Source organism: Zalophus californianus, chromosome 6 (assembly GCF_009762305.2).
Source record: "Zalophus californianus isolate mZalCal1 chromosome 6, mZalCal1.pri.v2, whole genome shotgun sequence".
Lineage (NCBI taxonomy): Eukaryota > Metazoa > Chordata > Mammalia > Carnivora > Otariidae > Zalophus > Zalophus californianus.
In genome coordinates this window covers 145097656-145116510 of record NC_045600.1, presented here as the reverse complement: position 1 = coordinate 145116510, position 18855 = coordinate 145097656, and the positions used below count along the sequence as shown (strand labels likewise).

At 55.5% G+C, this 18855-nt stretch overlaps 1 protein-coding gene across 8 annotated transcripts in view; it reads left to right on the top strand.

The window, feature by feature from the left end:
- The window catches only part of ARNT2 (aryl hydrocarbon receptor nuclear translocator 2), a 193190-nt gene that overhangs the window by 35922 nt on the left and 138413 nt on the right, over window positions 1-18855 (top strand). For 2 of the 8 annotated variants that reach the window (XM_027570451.2, XM_035727981.1), the window contains exon 2: window positions 18754-18816. The exons of 4 other annotated variants lie outside the window; for them this stretch is intronic. In XM_027570451.2, the coding sequence (XP_027426252.1) occupies window positions 18754-18816 (63 nt within the window). Of the gene's footprint in view, window positions 1-17044; window positions 17214-18753; window positions 18817-18855 lie in introns of those variants that run through there. 2 more of the 8 variants (XM_035727984.1, XM_035727986.1) reach the window with 2 other exon arrangements.

Sequence of the window (18855 nt, the reverse complement as noted above, 5' to 3'; positions counted from 1 at the left end):
CTCCAAGGTCCTGTAGACCCTGCTTTCAGCATACAGAAATGCCTTAGAAACTTACGTTATCTCTGCCGGCCCCCTCCCTCCCCAAACCTGAAAGTATAGAATGAGTCACGCCTCACAGTCCCAGGGCAGCTTGCTCTGCCCTTGGGTCCCATCCCTGTGCTTTAATAAAAGCACCCTTTTTGCACCGAAGATGTCTCAAGAATTCTTTCTTGACCGTGGCGCTCGGCGATCGATCCCCCATCGCTAGGAATAAGGACATTCTCTCACATGACAACAGTTTGTGACCCGAATCAGGAAATTAGCATTAATATGACAGTAATATCTAATCCACAGACCTTATTCATATTTTCAACGGAGTGTTCTTCAGAGTCAGAAACATTGTTTTCCTGGCCCTAGGTTTAATCCGGGATTACAAATTGTATTTAGTTGTGGTGTCTCTCTTTTTAGTATCGGTTTTTGACTGAAGTATAATTAACACGCAGCGTTACATTAGTGTCTGGCGCACACACTATAGCCTTCAACGGGTCCGTACGTGACTCACATTCATCTCTGTAAGAGGGGTCACCACAGTCATTACGGTATTATTGGCCATTTTCCCTGTGCTGTACTTCGCATCTCTGTGACTTATTTTATAACTGGACGTTTGTACCTCTTCATCCCCCTTTGGTTCACATCATCCCCTGCCCCCAGCCACCAGTTTGTTCTCCGTATTTAAGAGTCTGGTTTTTGTTTTTGTTGTTGTTGTTGTGTATTCATTTGTTTTATTTCTTATATTCCACACAGTGAGATCGTACGGCATTTGTCTGTCTCTGTCGGACTTATTTCACTTACCATCATACCCTCGGTCCGTCGATGTGATGCCCTTTTACTCCCCCTCAATTCTGGAATAATTGCTCAGAGGCTTTTTTTGGTCTTGTTCTGTTTTTTGTTCTTCTTTGGTGGCCTTCACATTGTGGCCAAGCACAGGTCAGTCGTTTTCTAAAATATCTCTTCATTTGGTTTTGTGTGATGTTAAGGTTACATGGGGGTTACATGGGGGTTGTGCTTTTTAAATTTTTTTTTATCAAAAACGCCACCAAAATGACATTGTGTCTCAAGACTGCTTTTAGCAGTTGTCACTGTCAAAAAGGGGTCTCTGAGTGGATGAATCAGGGTCTCGGGCAGACAAGGCTGAGGAGGGGGTGAGCAGTTTCAGACGCCCCTCCTTGCACCCTTGCTAAGCCTCGTCTTTGGGTTCTGCACACCATTCCTGGGCGGTTCCTCGGGGAGGACAGGTCCCAGGGGAGTTTTAAAAAAGACTGGAAGGCTAATACTTTCCTAAACTAAATATCGACTTCATTTGACAAATAAAAATAATTATAAGCTAACTATGTAAGGATTACCCTGTCTCTGATAAAGTCAATAGGGATTTGAAGTGTTTAATTACCAACTTTCCCGACATACAAATTGAAAAGCTTTTTAGGTAAGTTGCTCGTGTGGAATGCCTGAAACACATGCAATTAGCCAGATCTTCTTTCAGACGGTAATTAGCATGTGATTTGTCCTGTTCTCTGTTGCTGGGGCGTATCCAGGCTTCCATGTGTATTTTCATTGATGTTCGGGAAATTAATTTGCTCCTTCTATGTTCCACTTAAAAACAAGTTGGTATTTTACTGTGACTTTGTAAAGAAAGACCTGGTGACTTAAAAACCGGAGTGATTTTGGGTGGAATTTGCCTGCAGAAACTTTCCAAAGTCTGAGAATCCCTCCTCACCCTTCTCCTTCTCCCTCTTCCTCCTCCCCCCCCTTCTTCCACATGCCCCCCCTCAACACCTCCTCTCTCGACAGAGACCCAAGAGCTAATCAGGGCGGAGATGTTGGGACCACCGCAGTAGTTACTGGTGGCCACCTCGCTGGGCAGGTGTGTAAGAACTCAGACCCGTCTGCTCTGTGCGTGGGGGGTGATGTGAACGCCGTCTGCTAGGAGGCAGTGCAGACGACGGCCTCTGTTTACCCATCTGTAAAATGGGGTGACTCCTTTATTGGGTGCAGTGGGGTCTGTTCTGTGTGCCTCAGGTTCGGAGGTGAGCAAGATACCCCCTTGTGCTGGAAGCAGGCCTGGGGGACCCGGCCCGTGGCTCATGGCGCTGCCGCTCCCGACATGTGAAATGGGGTGCCTCGTTGGTTTGTGGGAAGGACTAGAGGGTTGTATGTCACGGTGTTTGGGGCGGTGCCGTTTCTCACTGTTAGTGCTTCTCTCGGCGCCACGGTGATGTGGAGTGTGACAAGGGCTCTGCAGGGAAAAGCAGGAAGAACTTGGGGAGCACATAAGCCGGTGTGCTTACGGAAGAAGGGGGCTCTTATGAAACAGGAAGCTCCCCCTCCCTTGGCACTCTGGGGCTGTGGGGGGCTCCTGTGTGCACGCAGCCCCTCCTCCTCGTCTTGTCACTGGGAGCACGGGCCCTGGGAGGGGGGCCCTCACCCAAGCACATTGTCCCTCCCAGCCCCTCCCGTGCTCCAGACACACCAGGGTGGGGCCTGGTCACTCAAGAGGGCGCCCAGACTCTGTGCCTGGAATTTGCCTCTGTAGACGGTGGCTCGGTGCCCCCATCTCCTTCCACCTGTTTAACTGGCCCCACTGGGGCTCACGCTGAGTCCCAGGACAATCGCGTTTGTACACTTTGTGGGCAAAGGAGAAGTTAGGACATGTGCCTTTTTTGTCTTCATCCGTTCAGCGGCTCTGTCACCTGTCTGCCCAGTCTCAGTCACGGGGCTTAGGTGCTGGGAACACGCAGTGTTAGAAAGGACGACAGGGTCTGTGCCTTCGTGCGCGTACGTACGGTCTGCTGGAGGGCAGCTTCTGCCCCAGGTCATCGGGCTAAAGGTGCAGGCGTGGAAGCTCTCCCTTGCCGCTGCCGGTCCGTTAGGCCTGTCCCCCACTAGGTGGCGAAGTCACACAGGCAGTGCTGTGTCTCCCGCTTGTGTGCGCGTCACCACCGCGGGCAGCCTGGGCAGCTGCCCCTCTGCCTGTCCCAGACGCTCTGCCAGTAGGTTGGGACTCAGGGGGGTGACATCTGCATTTCAACCGGTCCCCAGGTGCTGCTGGTGCTCCTGGTTCCTGGACCACCCTGCGGTGCCCAGGGGCAGCTAAACCAGTGCCGGGCACACTGCTGACCCACCCACCTGGTTCTGGACTCCTTGGCTCTTCCTGGTGGTCGGGGCTCAACAGCCCCATTCACAGCTGGTGAGTGGCGAAGCTGCCCTCGTGCCCAGCGCATCCTCTTTCCATGGGCACCCTGGCTGTCCCGGGTGGCTCTGGCAGAAAGGCGGTGGGTGAATGAGCGGGCTGTCCTGGGGGAGGTGACGGATGGGGCTGAGTGGGGGGAGAGCCGTGTCCCTGTCCCGCCGCTGCCTCCTCTGTGCTCTCAGGCACCCCGCTTTTTCTCCTTGGGTTTTTTCTCATCCATAAAATGAAGGGTTGGTCCTTGGTGTGGGGATTCATTTCATTCACTGTCCTGAGTATTCAACCTAGACTCTCTGACTTTCAGGGCTGAAGACTTTTTTAAAAAAGGTAAATTCTTTCTCTCTCTCTCCTCTCTCTCTAGAAATTCTGTTAGTTGGATGTTGACTTCTTGGGACGGTCCTCCAGCTCTTCTCCCACGCCCCAGCTCCTTGAGCGCTTTGGGGAGATGTAAATTTCTTTAGAAAATAGACCTCTCGTCTCTTTCCCCAGAGAAAATGCCAGTTTGTTGGCCTCGGGGATTGGGCTGTCCCCACTGTCATCGACGGGGTGTCGGGATGAGGAGGGAGATGGGATAGGAGTTCAGTGCGTCATCTTCAGCTGGAAAATGGTGGCTTTTCGAAGAAGCATGTAGGTTAATTTTTTTCTTTTAAAATAAAAAGATTCTCTAATTGAGTAGAACAACAGCTCTCAAACTGTGCCATCATATCCTACTATTTACAACTTAAAAACAGTGACTGAAAGGTTTGAAAATAAAAGGATTGGCCATGGTCTGTTGGGCTCAGGCAGAGACAAAGGTCTCTGTGACAAATGGTCACAATTTTAAAGTCAGTAGAAAGGGAATTGATGTCAAAACATCTGATGGTACAGAGAAGGTCATTTTTAGCCTATAATTTACTGATTTTGAACCTTAACACACAAAATGATGCTCTATAGCTGATATGAATTTCTCATGATACTTGAGTGCAAGCCCCATCTTGCTGCATTATTTTTTCTCATCAAATTAAATCTGCTTCCTCCCTTCCAGCTTGGCTGTTAGAATCTCCCATCTCGTTTCTCCTGGGCAAGATGTACCTTTTCCCTGGGGTCGTTTACGACCCTCTGGGCCTTCCCTAGCTCAGGGGAACTGGAAGGGGGGGCCTCAGATGTTGAGTCGATCATGGATCCTCATGAGATACTCCTTCCCCGGGTGCTCAGGAGCCACGTGAAGGCAGCCAGCTGTCGTTAAATCCAAGTGGGCTGTCAGGAAATTATAGCATTTTCTGGGAAATAAACAAAATTAGGAGATCAGTGGACGGATTTAATAGCTACTAAACACAGATGAGTGGAGAATTAATGAATTAGAAAGTGGAACGGAAGAAATTGCAGGGCATTTAGCACAGAGACAGAGTTAGGACACACGGGCGTGTTGCCACGAGACAGAGGCGAGGTCTCCTGCTTCCATGTGCACCGTGGGGCTCCGGTCAGAGACAGCAGGGAGGCCAGGGAGGCCGGCCTTCAGGAGAGGAAGCCGGTCATTTTCCAGAATGAACGAGTGACGCTGCGCCTCAGAGTCAGGACCTACAGTGGATTCCAAGCAAGATAAATCAGAAGAAATGCAAACCTAACCAAGTGTAGTGAAAACAGACCACAGCAGAGACAGGACCAAGGAACGCAGGGACTCAACGAGACTCCGAAGAGCTCCCGACAGGAGACGTCCCGGGAGCCCTTGACTTGCTCAGGGCTGGCGGGCTTCTGTTCCCGTGGCCCCTAAGTGACCCTGTGCACGTGACTCCTGATGGGCATGTTTCTTTCCCTCCTGCCTCAGTGAAGGTGGGCATTTCAGTGGCATTTCTATGGGATGCCCTGCGGGGTCGTGGGCCCTATTTCAGGTCCCCAGGTGTATCCACGAGGCTCAAGTGAGTTAAGTAGTTCTCAGAACGAGACATTTAGCGGAGAAGAGAGTGCCGCATGTCCGTGCTCGGATACAGGAGAGGTGGACATGTGCACGTGTGCTGCTGGCTGTCTTGTGGCCAGGAAGGAGATGGTTGAGGTCTCTGCTGCTTCTTTACGTAGCTGTGGGTCACTGGGAGCAGCCACACCTCGGTCCGGCCGTCCCTGCACTTTCTACTCTGAGGTAGCGGGAGGAGTGGAGTCGCTTTAGGGTGTCATCTTCGTAGGCTGGAAGGCAGCCTCAGGTGCCACCGGAGTTCAGTCTTTCTTGACCTTCTGTCCATCCCAGCAGAGCCCAACTTCTCAATGGCCCCTTTCCCCAAGGCCACTCTGTGGGAGCGGACAGGGTGAAGGGGAGGGCGCGGTTGATGCAGGGTCGTGGTCACCAGTCACATGGCTGTTTTCCCTTGGGGTCTGTGAAGAGGAAAGAGCGCTTCCCTGCTCTTGGCCAGGTTAAATTATCTCGTTGAGAGGAACACATGGGAACACATTCCCACACGGGAATCATTCCTTTTGACTAGGTGCCATTGACCAATGGTGTTAGTCAACCCGGGCCGCCATGACAAAGTGCTCTAGACCAGATGGTTTCAGTGACAGACGTTCGTTTTCTCAGTTTGGAGTCTGGGCAGTGCAAGATCGAGGGCAGGCTGATCCGGTTCCTGAGGAGAGCCCCCCTCTTGGCGTGCGATGGCCACCTTCGAGCTGTGTCCACACAGGTGGGGAGAGGGGACAGGCTCCCTGTTGTTGCCTCTTCTTGTAAGGACACTAATCCCAGCAGGAGGCCTTACCCTCAAGACCTCATCTAGACCTAGTCACCTCCCGGGGGCCCCACCTCCACGTGGTGTCATGTTAGGAGTTAGGGAATTAGGGCCTCGACCTATGAATTAGAATGGGGTGGGACACAATTCAATTTATAGCACCAGCACAAAATTAGTTTTGTTGGGTGTTATTGTTGTGACCAACGTGGGGGGCCATAAGGTCGTAAGCCCAAGTGGAAAAGGCAAGAAGAAAGCGACATAAGGGAGGGGAGTCTGCAGGGATGGCTGACCCGTGAGGTCGGGACCCAGCCACGGGGGCTCATTCTGCTAAGACATGGGCATGTGTGCTTTGTGTCCCTCGGCTACGGGTCTTCTACAACACATTTTGAAATTATTTTTTGGTTCACAGCTCAAGTTGATTCTGTATTGGACTGTCCCACTCAATTTTGAGCTTGAGGACTGTGCTTGGTATGGTACCCGATACAAGGTAGGTGCCCGGAAGTCCGTCGTGGAAGGCCGGCCAGGAGTGCTGAGCCTCCAGTGGAAGAGAAGCAAGCCTCTGCTGATGGAGCGACTGGGAGTCAGCTCATGACATGGTTTGGGGAGGAGAAACCGGGTTGGGCTTCACCGTACGGACTGAGAGTAACTGAAACTCTAGCACGTGATGCCAAGTAGTGGGAAGTCATGGAGTCATGCGTCTTAGGAAGATCTGGGTCATTGTCAGGAGTCCCCCTGATAACGCCACAGCCTCATAGTCACCCAGGGCTTGCTTGATGCACTCTTGGACACGCATGCAACTTACAAGGCACTTTTTTTACATTTAGACAGTGTCAGCTCTTGGAAAGTTCTCTGCCACTCTTCAGAATCTTCCTTCCCGACAATTCCCTTTATTCTTGAATCTGACCTCTGGGGGATCACGGTCTGCATGTAGCTTCCCTTCTGCCTGCCTGCTGACCCCCAGCGCTGCCTCCTGCTGTCCTCTCTGGGGCTCCTGTTAGGGCCCCCCACACCCACCAGCCCATCCTGACAATGTGGGCGCCGTCTCTGCTGTCTGCCCCGTGCCACGTGTGCACGTAGACCCACAGTGTTCTAGGGAAGTCACCAAGCGGTGTCACCGTCAGTACTCCTGTGCGCATTGCCGTCTGACCCGCTAACAGTTTCTGGGACATTATCTCATGAGGCATGAGGATGTGGGATGCATAATTTACAGATGGATGGAGTCAGATTGTGACTCACCCGGTTTCCCAGGTGAGCTGGGAGGTTCTCCTGCGTCCCAGCTGCGGTCCCGTGTTCAACACGATGCCGTAACCATGCAGGAATTATCTTGTTGGCTGAAGTGCCCTCGATCGATCAGTGTTAACACCGGGCCTCCGGGAGGGCCGGTGTCCCATGGAGGAGGAGCCTGCCCGTGGGCTTCGTGTCCCCGCCCCCCCCGACACGTGCGCGTACACAGCAGACGTTTTCAATTTAATAGGAGAGAGCTCTGTTCTCTTCTGGAAGAGAAAGGCAAAGGATCCGGAAGGAAGCCGAGAACTGTTGATCACAAGCCAACATCCCTTTACAGACAAGTCCAGCTTTCTCTCCGTGTCCCCGGCTCGTAGCCACGCGGGGTCTTCGGAGGCACCCAACAACAACGTTTCCGCGTGGAATGACCTGAATTCTCAGGATTTATTTGTCACAGTCTTCAGGCCAGGAAGTGGATTGGAAAAGGTGTAGGATTTACTTTCATACGGTGAACGTCCCTGGGAGATTACTTCTCCTTGGAGTGCACGTCCTGCCTTCTAGGTTTCTTTCTGGATAGAAAGCAGGGCAAGTTGGCTCGACTGGTGCACCTGCTCAGAACAGAGGGCGTGTGGCCTGACATGGCTCCGTTGACATTCATGACGAGCCTCTGCCCACCCTTGCTCCTCGCCCCCGGGGTCCTGACCCGCCGTCTGGTGGAAGAGCAGAGGTTCCCCTGCACCCCCAACAGCACATCCTTACTCTCCTGGTGCCTCTGCCCTGGTAGTCACACCCACAGGACGTCCCTCTGAGAAAGGAGCCACAGGGCCACCTGTGGAGCGATGTCCTGTTCCTGCCCCCGCCGCCCCAGCCATCATCAGGGTCTTTCCTTCTGTTGGCACTTCAGTGCTCCTCCCCCAGACCAAAGCCACTGTCCCGGGGACCATAGGGCTTCCTGGGCCTTCTGCCTCGATGCCACCGCTGTGAATGGCTTTCCCAGGCACCCGCTGACGTGAGCGGGATGGGCCCCGTGGCTTCCCCGCTCCCCAGGCCTCGCCAGCCCCTCTGGTACCTGCCCCCTGCCCCAGCACGGCTGGCCACTCTCTCCAGGACTCCCAATCTGAGCAGCCCTGCGGGAAACTGCAAAGATCAACCGTGAGTCGTGTGTCTGATTCAAACGGACTGTCCAGTCCGTAGCAGAGCTGCCAGGGGAGGGCCCTTCCTGTCCTGGGTTGGTTCCCTCTCGGGATATCCCAGAGCCAGTCTGCAAGGACGACAGCCCCAGGGCAGACGGAGCCCAGAGGGACTGCAAGTGCGGGCGGACCAGCCTCAGTCTGCTATGTCAGTAGCTTCAGCCTCTGTGTCCTGGTGTCTTACCCTCTTTCCTTATGTCTCTTAAGGGCTGGGATCCGCCTGGTCCTTTGAGGGTATTGGCTGTGACCTTAACGCTTTTCTCTGCTCTTTTGCTTTGGTGACTCAGAGAAATGACCAGAGTTGGGAATGTGGGAACGGAGGGCCAGAAGCCCCCACCCCCCCATGCCCAGCCCGAGAGGAGGCAGCCAGGCAGCCTGCCCAGGCCCACGGTGGCCACTACGAGCAAGGAGGGACTGTGCCTCTTCCCTCTTCGGCTCCCCCATTACCCGTCTACACCCGCCTGCTGAGCCCTGTTCTGGGCGGTGCGTGCACACTGATGACTCACACAGCCTCCCTCCCCAGACCGTCCCGGGGCTTTGCCCACCAGCTTCATGCCCTTCCCCAGAATCCATTCTCCTCATCCTCCCACGGGGCAGGGCACCCGTCGAGGGAACCAACACGGGGATCTTCCTGTAGAAAAACAAACCAGTATCCTGCCACCGAAACCCCACACCCCAGGTTGTCCGTGCCAGCCCAGCAGCCTCAGGCGTTGTGATGAGCAGGCCTTCTGTCTTCTCTGCGCGGTCGTCTTCGGAGGCTCGGGCTCTGCTCCGCGCAGGTGGGGGGCTGGGAACGCCGGGACGGAGGCGGGCCGGGTGCAGTATTCGTGGCCTGGCCTGGGCCCGGGTCTGGTCCCCGCGGGGCCGGCACCAGGGGCAGGCTGCCCTCTTCCCACAGGGATGCCCGTGCTCTTTCCCCAGCAGCTGTGAGCCGCCGTTTGGGTCCCTGCCCCTGAGCCCGCCCCGGCCTGTGACGCCAGATGACCTGAGCCTCCCCCCAGAGCCCGGGGACGGTGTGTACTGGGGTGTGGTGGGGACACATGGGGCGGCTGGGATGGCGCCTCTGGCAGGCCAGCCGCCCCCCCCAGCCCAGTACTGGTTCCTCCTATGTCTGCCCTCTGTGCTTCTCTGGGGGTGGGGGGCTCCCGGCGAGCAGACTCCCAGGTCTTGTCACGGGGCCCGTCTGTGCCTCCTGTCCAGCCTCCTCGCCGTGCCCCTTCTCTTCCTTCTGTAGGTCCACACAGCCTTCGGGCATTTGCCTCTGCTCCCGTCCGCGCAGCAGCCGGTCACTCCCACTGGCCAGCCGTCCCTGCCTTGGTGCCCGGGGCAGGCTTTGCCATCTCCGGGGCTCCCTCCGAGATCACCTGGCCGCGGGGCCGTCTCTCCCCCTGTGCTGGGCGTGCTTGGGTGGCCCTCGGGGGCACGGTGCCTGGCTGGAGGCCCAGCCGTGGGGGCAGCTCTCCGAAAGGACCAGCCACTGTGGGATCTGTGCCCGGGGCCTCTGCCTCCTGGACAGGCTCTGGCACGGCAGCCTCAGTGGCCTCTTCAGCTGGCCCAGGGGACGGACCACAAACCCGGGGAGGGTCTGGCTCGGTGCAGAACCAGGCCACGCTCTCCTGGGAGCTCAGCCACCAAGAATGGGTTTTTTCCTCAATAGGTGAAAATGCAGGGTGGGTTTCCCCCACAGCTCTGCTCCTGCAGGGCTTGGGCTGGGGTGACGTAGTCCTACTACACCTGCCGCTCGCTTGCAGCTCAGCCCCGTGGGAGGGCCGTGCCTTGTCCAGCCGTGGTCGCTGCACTGAGCTCAGCCCCCTGGGGTCTTCTTGGGCCGGACACCCGGGCTTACTGGCTGAGGCCAGAGGTTGGCAAATTGTGTCTGATCGGCCACATCTGGCCCACCTCCTCTTTTTCTGTGTCCCGCAAGCTAAGAAATAGTTTCACATTTTTTAAATGATTGGGGGGGGGCATAAAGGAATGATAACTCGTGATGTGAAAATTATATGATTCCAATTTCGATGTTCATAAACTGGTACACAGCCAAACCCACTCATATACACAGCATCTGTGGGTGCTTCTGTACAAGAGCCCTGTGAATGAGTAGTTGCCACGGAGGCCCTGTGGCCTCTGAGGCCTAAAATAGCCACTCCTGGGCCCTCCCAGGAAGTGTGCGGACTCTAGCACAGATGCTCCAGACCGAGGGGGCCGGAGCCTCTGGGACACACTGAATGACGATCCCGTGGGCTCTGGGAGCCCTGCTCTTCCATAACCAGAGGGTGAGTCCTGTGATCCCCAGAGGCCTCTGCAGGCCGGGCTTTCCAGGGGAGTCTCTCCTCCAGGAGCCCGCCCACCGCCGTCTTCGAGTACTGGGTCCCAGGCAGAGGTTGGGCCGTTGAGGACAAAGCCCCTTGGGTCTGTAGCAGCAAAGAACAGAAAAGAGATTCCAGTGCCTTGCGTGCAAGCATTTTTACTATTTTGTATATTTTACAGTTAGAGAGTAATTCGCAGTTTAAAATTGAACGTAAAATCTATTTGTCAAATGATGGATGAATACATTCATCAAGGAATATATTCAACGAGAAAACCACTTTGTTTCCTAGATGGCTTCGGAGAGGATGTCGTATCTGCGGAAGGATACGTGATTTCCTTAATTGGTTTGTTGTGTAAACAGGGGGTGTGTTCACATTTATTTTTTTCCCTTTTCAAGGAAGGCATTTTTATGGAAAGAATTGCACTTCAAGAATGGGAAGGGTTTGTGGGGGCTTTGTTAGAGTTTCAGGGATCTCTGCCCCGGGGCGGTGTGGCTGGGCCTGTGTGAGCTGCAGGGGGCAGAGTGTCCAGTCCCACGCACACGCACACCTTACCGCACGGGCTGGCGTTCGGGAGGAGGCCCGTGGCTCGTGAGCACCTGCACTGCTAAAGGCGGAAGCCGAGTCGAGAGGGACAAACCCGGGGCGGAGGGGCCTCGGAGAGAGAGCTGGGCCGAGGGGGTGTGTCATGTTCCTGCGTGCTTCTGCGTCTACGGGGAGAGGCCGAGCGTGGGTGGGCACCAGAGGTGTCCCGGGGGCTGCCCGGGGAGCAGGAGCGAGGGATGGAGGGAAGGATCTGGGGAAAACCGAGGGCGGGGCAGGAGGGCAGCCGAGGCCTGTAGGGAAACCGTGGGATCAGGGAGGAACGCAGATGGAGGAAGACGAAATGGCAGGAGTAGGGTGGGAGTTAGGGGAAGAAGCCAGGAGCTGGCATGAAGAAGGGTAAAACGGATCACCTTCATGAAGGTGTTTCACGAACTTTCCGTGAGTCTCGAGTGCAGGGTGTGTGTGGCGAGGGTGGGGGGGTGAGGTGGAAGGTGGGGCAGTCCAAGGGCACCTTCTTCGTTCTTCCCAAGGCTTGGCCCCGCGAGGCGGCAGCTAGACTCTTCACTCCGGGGTGAGCCCCCCGGGACCGCTGGGTCTGGGCCCCTGTCCGTGCTCATCTGCAGCACCTCACACTCACTGAGACCCGGTTTCCAGGGAGCCCCCAGGCCCTGGGTGTCCACACATAGCGGGTGACCAGTGTGCCATCTTGCCGCCCGGCCACGCACATCCCCTGGCCCTCTGCCGGCCTCCGTCCTGCATTAACCTGCAGGCTGCTTGTCTAGCATGCCCCACACGCCCCGCTCCGGTGCTCAGCGCATGCACAGCAGTGAACGCCCAGAAACCTCCCTGACGGCACCCCGTCTTCTCCCTTCGTCTGGTCTCCCTGCCCCTGCCCAGCACCCTCCGTTTAGAGCTCCCCCTCCCATTGTCCTGACGACACCGCGTGGGCTGTGAGTCCTGGACTGACGCCTCACCCAGCTGAGCCAGCCGGGGGTGCAGTGCCGCCTTCTTCCCCGCGGGCACTCCGTCTCTCGCTGACTCGGGGCGTTGGTGGCGTCCTGGTCTGCTCAAGCGCCTGCAGCAAGAATGCCACGGACCAGGGGGCTTAACCAGCAAACACCTTGTTTCCGACGGTCCTGGAGGCTGGGAAGCCCAGGGTCAAGGGTCCAGCTGTCGTGTGTCTGGTGAGGGTTTGCAGGTGGCTGTCCTCTTGCTGGGTCCTCACCTGGCAGGGGACCGAGAGAAGGGAAGCAAGCCCTCCTGTCTCTAGTTCAAAGGGCAGTAATCCCAACACGGGATCCACCTCCTCACCCCATTCCACGGGGGGTCAGACTGTGGACATAGGAGTTTTGGGGGCTGCAAATGTGTGGTCTGTAGCAGGTGGGTGAAGCGCTCTGGCCCAGAGCTGGCCATCTGAGCACTGCTCCAGGGGACCCAGCTGACCTCCCACGTGGCAACAAGGGAAATGTAGCCGTCCTTGAAGGATGTGTGATGCCGTGAGACACAGGAATGGACATGGCGCCCTGCCCTTGGGGAACAGTGACTCAGCGAGTGGCCAACTGTAACCACGTGATCTGGCTTTGACCACGTGTGTCCCCGTATCGCATCATGGTGCCACCTCCCTAGGGCTTGAGGGCACTGTGCGGCAGGTCTTGGTGGCTGGGCGGTTTGGGGAGTCTAAATTAGGCATGGTTTTCCCAGGTTGCCCGAATCCCCCCAGATTATTAACCATGGAGTGTCCCGGCTCCTGATTTCCACGGGTCCTGGCACCGGAGGCGTGGCTGGCTGCCATCCTGAGTGGAGATGGCCATCTGGTTTAATGTTTGTGCCGGTCTCCTCTCCTCCCGAACTGTCCCTGTTGGGGTGGTCTTTGATGAGGCTGCAATGTCTGGGAGACAAGTCTGACCGCCTTCCTGGTTCCTGGTGACACAGCTCAGCACGGACCCCCAGTGCATGCTCCCGTGGCCTGTGGACCCTCTGCACTCGCCGCGGCTCCTGGGCCGGGCTGGCGGGGCTTCTTCTTGATCTCGGTGGGCTCCGTCCTTCCTTTCCATGTACCTGGTTACCGGTACGTGCCGGGTCACTGCGCACACATACTGTGTCACGAGGAGTTCATGACCAGCCCGGGTGTGCGTGGTGCTGGGTAGACCAGCTGACCCCTCTCCTCGGAGGGGACAGAGCCTCTGGTCCCTATCACCACTGGCGCCGAGGACTGAGATGGTGAGGAAAGGTGCAGGGTCGCTCCCTGGAGGGACACGCATGTTCCTGTGGCCCCTGTGACCCCTTGCCTCCCCCCCCCGCCGTGAGCTGGCAGCGTGCCCCCACCTCGAGTAACTGATTTCCCGTATTTCTTTGCTGGGGCGTCACCTTTGTTTCTCTCATCAGATCTTGTCCCCTTGCCTTGTGCAGCTTCATCTCCGCATTCTGTACATTGTCCTGAGGATTTCACCTGTTCCCTGGGACGTTTCTGACCGCTCTAATCGGGGAGTCATAAATATGATCACACCTGGGACACCGCTGTGAGTGCCTCCTCTCGGGTGGGCCCCTGCCCTGCCCTCCCCTCCCTTGCCCTCTCCCAAACTTCCCCTGCCCTGCCCTTCTCTCCCCTGCCCTTCCCCCCCTCCCCCTCCTCAGCCCTGTCCTCTCCCACCCCTCCCCTACCTCCCCACCCCTTCCCCTCCCCTGCGATGGGCTGCAGGAGGCCCAGATTTCACAGACTTCACCAGGGGATCCTATTCCACTCCCCAGCTCTGTGTTCAAAGCCCCCGGACAGCCGCCCACGGAGCCCAGAGTCCCGGGTCTGCTCACTTACTTTCGGTGACATCACCTTCACCGTCCCCCGATCGTAGGAGTAACGTACTCTGAGTTTTCACAACTTCGAGATTATAGAAAATGCTAAGTGGGAGATGGAAGTCCCACGTAGGTGTTAGCGGTGCCCGCTCTTTGGTGGGCTTGCTCGAGGACCCGCAAACACACCGGGGCTCTGTGTGCATGCACACCGGGGGCGCGGGAGGTCAGTGAGGCGCATTTGAGGTGGAACAGCTGTTTGCTTGTAAGGGGGCTGCCGCTAAGGGGCGTCAGGATGGGATGAAGATCTGGCATTTTCACAGAAACAGGTGTCATTGCTGTTTCGTTACCATTTTGTGGCCATCACGTTCCAGAAGTTCGTCATCGGCCGTCTGTCCAGCTCTGTCCACAGCCAGGCTGCCTTGTTCTCCTGTGCGGCGGCTCGTCCGTCGGACCAAACCCATGTTCGCTCGCGGTGGAGCCTGGTGGAGGGACGCTGTGTTGGGGGTCCTCCGTGTTTCCCTCACGTCTCCGTTTCCTCCCTTTCCTTGGTCCCTTTGTTTTCTGCATTGTGTCTGGATTGACGATGAGTTCCTGTAGATCGTCCTGGGGTGCCTGGCTCTGAAGGCCCCCGTGTGCATTCTTGAGGTAGTAAAGTTGACAGAGTTGGTTATCACATCATCCTTACAAAGACATGAAAACTTCCAAAGAGGAGTTTTTCTTGAAAGTTACGTGACCTAAACAGAAATAAAAAAATCGTTTAAATGGTGATAGTTGTTTATTATCACGAAGGCCAGAACACCAAGCAGTTCCACCGAGGTATTCGTTACAATATATTACGATAATCCCTTTTATTCTGCTTTGCATCTTCATTTCTGGTTCTGTGCACATGTCGGTTCTGGGAGGATAGCACGGTCTTGTGACAGGTAGCAAGCAAAGGCGTTCCCTCGATATTTGTTATTTCCATCTTTCCTTTTACATTTAAAGATTTGAAAGTTCTTAATAATTGGTTTTGCACATGAAATTCATAGCTTTCACCATATGGCCGTGGATGATCACACGTTTCAGTCCTGCAACAGTGCATTCGTAAACCATCTGATTGGGAGAATGGGGACAAATGCTGTGCACAAGATCTTTGGGTTGGTTCGTCTAGAATGCACATTGATGGTTGGAAGTGAGTATTCAGGCTTGAAGGGTGAGCGCATGTGGCACGCCTTGTTTGGAGCATTGATGGCGGGGCCTGCGGGCGCAGATGCCACAGCGCTCTGTGTGATCGGTGGTCCCAGATCGCCTACCAGTGCAGGGGTGCTGGGGGCGGTCCTGCAGGGGGATTCCAAAGGCTGTCCTTTCCAAGGCCCAGGCATTGGTGCAGAAGCCAGGGCCACATAGAAGGTTTGGGGCAGATAGTGTGGCTGGAGCTGAACTCTGGTGGACCCCCGACAGAGACCTGTTTGCATGCGAGATTTTGTGCCCTGAGTGTTTTCCTGCAACGTTATTCCTGCCATCGTGATCGTTAATGGCTGAGTGATTTTTCTCTGGGTGGCTGTTTATCCTCTATCAGCTCCTCGATTTACGCCAGACATTTTAGTGTATTTGGTTTCTGCCCCACTTCCCACTGTATTTGGGCGGCCGACGCCTCACGCCTCGTAGCCCCGCTGCCATGCAGAGGCCCCTGCAGGGATCAAGAGCGGCCCACTTCCCTTTCACCCAGGAGGGTCTGCCACAGACTCAGGGCACTGTCGTCCCTCCTGCCTCAAGGACTCCTTCGGAAGACAGGTCTTGTCTGGTCCGTAGGCTCTCCTCCGCACAGCATTTGAGCTCTTCACCATCCCGTGGCCTTTCTAGTACTTTCCAGTCTGCAAGTCAGAGCCCCCTGTAGACTCTCCACCAGCAGCCCAGGCCCTGCCCTTTCTCCTGTGGGGCCAGCCCTGCTGCCACGCTCCGGTCCTGAAGACTCAGGCCCCGGTGGGTCACCACGGGGTCTCAGCCGGGGCCCCCAGGAAGCCCTTCTTAGGGGCAGCCAGACCCCGAGCCTTCACTGCAGGTGCTTGGCCCGTCTTCTGCATGGCTGCTGAGACCCACTTTCCTGGGATGGCCTCTGGCCGTTGGATTGGTCTCAAGCCTGAGACAGATGGTGGGTGGGTGTCCCTTCATGGTTCGCCCCGCAGCAGTGGTTTGTCGGCTCTCACAGAGGGGGTGGGCTGGGTGTGGAGTTGGCTCTCATTGTCTTGCTGCAAAGTCATAATCTCAGTGGTAACCTCCCTACCCTTTTTCTGCTGGAATTACTGCTTGCCTGTCTTCTTGCTGAGTCCGTGTTTTCCACCCTCAGGGCAGGGACGCTGGGACTTCAGGCAGCAGGGTGGGCATGGACTGTAGTGGCAGTACGGTTGTGGACCCCCGAGTGGGCCGTGGTGTAGCGCCCACGTTCCAGAGGGCACCATGCATGCCTAGGTCAGCCTGGGGAGTAGGGCTGTGCCTCGGCGGCCTCATTAGCTGAGGCGGGGGGCATCTCAGGGGGCCGCCTCGGGACTAGTTCTGGTTCTCTAATGCTAAGACCTGCATGTCGGCTGGGAGTGGCTCGGGCCCACAGCCAGATGCCCGGGGTCTGGGCTGGAGGCACCAGCGGGTGGAGGCAGGGCCTGGCCTCTTCCTGGGTCGGCTGCCTCCCGTCCTGCTGCAGAAACCCAGCCTGCCTGTTGGTCGGCGCTGCCTTGCAGAGGACACGGGGCTGGTTAAAATGTAGCAAGGACCTGGGGTCACAGCTCCCCTGGCTCTCAGTCTCATGATTTTTCTGTACATCGTGCTGTAAAAATCCCACCCCACGGAGGGCCTTGGGGAATCGTGCGCCCTGCCTTCCTTCCAGAAGCAGAAGGGACCCTCCCTTACTCTCCTGTCAGGAGGAATCCTTTCTGATCTCCTCCCTGAGATGTGTTAATAACAGTCTAGACATTTCAAACATAGATTGTGGTTGCACAAGAAATTCAAGTCAATGCCCTTTTTCAGAACCTAAGCAGTTAATGTTAGAAATTTTGCTGCAAATAAATTGATCAGTATGCAAGACAGTTGTCACGGCTGAATCATGGTCCACAGTTAAGGTAAACAGATCTGTGATGACATTTTCTGAGCAGAATACAAATGCAGCTCATTTCCTCCCAGAGGTTCCTGACATTTCTTCTACACGGATAACAGATTCTTCTAAGAAGGTGTTGGTCACAAGGAAGAAAGATCTTTGTTTAATCCCTCTGAAAAGGTAGGGCTGTGATATTTGGTGTTGCTTTCTGTGGAAAGAATTGTTCTAAGAGAGATGGCTGTTGGGGAGAGCGTTTTTCTTTGCTTAGCTGCTTCCCCTCACCCCCCCACCCGCGGAGAGACCCTTCTGGTTTTTTGTCTATTGGAATTATCATTAAAACATCGTGTTGTTGTGTCATGAAAGTTTGCATGTAATTGATTTTTTTTCCCAATGTGAAGATCAAGGGGTATTTTTCTTACTGAGATTCCCATGAGATAGTTGGGGGGGTGACGAAATGTCTCTCACTTCCTCATGTTCCTTGTATCTGGAATGCTTTCATGTTCCCATTTCCCCACGTTTTCACCGCCTGTGCTGTATTGGAGGAATCCTACACAATATGTCTGCATTTGAAATGTGAGATGGTCTAGAGCGAGATGCTACATCACAAGCCAGCTATGTTTTTCTGTGTTATGGCGAAGCTTTCAAACCCTCAGCTTATACTGATGTTAAAATGAGCCAGAAACCTCACTGCAACTTTGCATGAGGCAGGCGGTCATTTTGCCCGTGTCTGTGACGGGAAACAGTGCTTTCCTCGGGGGCTGGGCGGGACGGGGGCATCTGCGTTTGGAGGCAGACTGCCGAGAAGAGAGGTATTTCTGCCTGTTGGTGCATTTGCCGTTGGTCGTGACCTGGGACCCGGCACAGAGGTCTAGGTGTAAGGGCTGCATTTGAGGCGGAGGAATAATTCTAGATCTCGTAGGCATTGGAGGAAGCTCCCCAGGGACTGGACATGGGGTGGGGGGCATGCCTCTCAAGGGTGGGGCTGGGTGGGGCTGTCCAGACACTGGGCAGCAATCAGAGGAATCCATTTAGGAAAAGGACACCTTTTATGTCCTGCTTCATTCCTCCCAGAGCATTTTCATTGCCAGGATGGCACAGATGTGGCCTCCTCCAGGAAGCCTTCTCAGATCCTCCTGCTAATTCCCACAACGTGGTGTCCAGTCGCTTAGCACAGCTTGTAGCTCTGACTAGGAGATTGCCTGGCTGTGTGTCTCCACTGGAGGCAGGAGGGGCTGTGTTCATCTCTGACCACCTGGCTTCTACCACAGCTCTTGGCTCAAAATCGGAGCTTTGCAAGTGCTGTTTGTAATGGAAACAGGGTCCCATTTTCTTACAGCTGCCCCTGCAAAAGGAAGCAATGTCCAGATTAACCCCATTTCTCAGTGGGAGAATAGGTGGGGAAACAGAGTCACACATGGGGGAGACAGCCCTCCGAGTCAGTGGACGGAGGGAGGGGTGGATGCATGTGGCTGCACCTGGCCGCAGTCCCCACGGGCCAGGCATGTGGCGTGGCGGATGTAAATACGCGAGCCACCCAACCATATTTTTCTTCCTCCTCCAGAAATTTTTGCCCCATCCAGTCTCAGTGTAGGAGGATCAGGTGATCAAGGCTTTTTAGAATCTTCCCTTTCTGGGTGCTGACGGTGACACATGGAGTATTTTGAGGCATTGACATCATCTCTTTCCTCCTGAATGCCCTCTTTGTGATTCCATCGCTCAGACCCTGCCATCTTTCACCTGGACGGCTCGACCTTCCTGGCTTCGCAGGAGAAGTACAGGGACGGTAAGAGTGAACCACGGGGGACCAGACCTCGACTGGGTG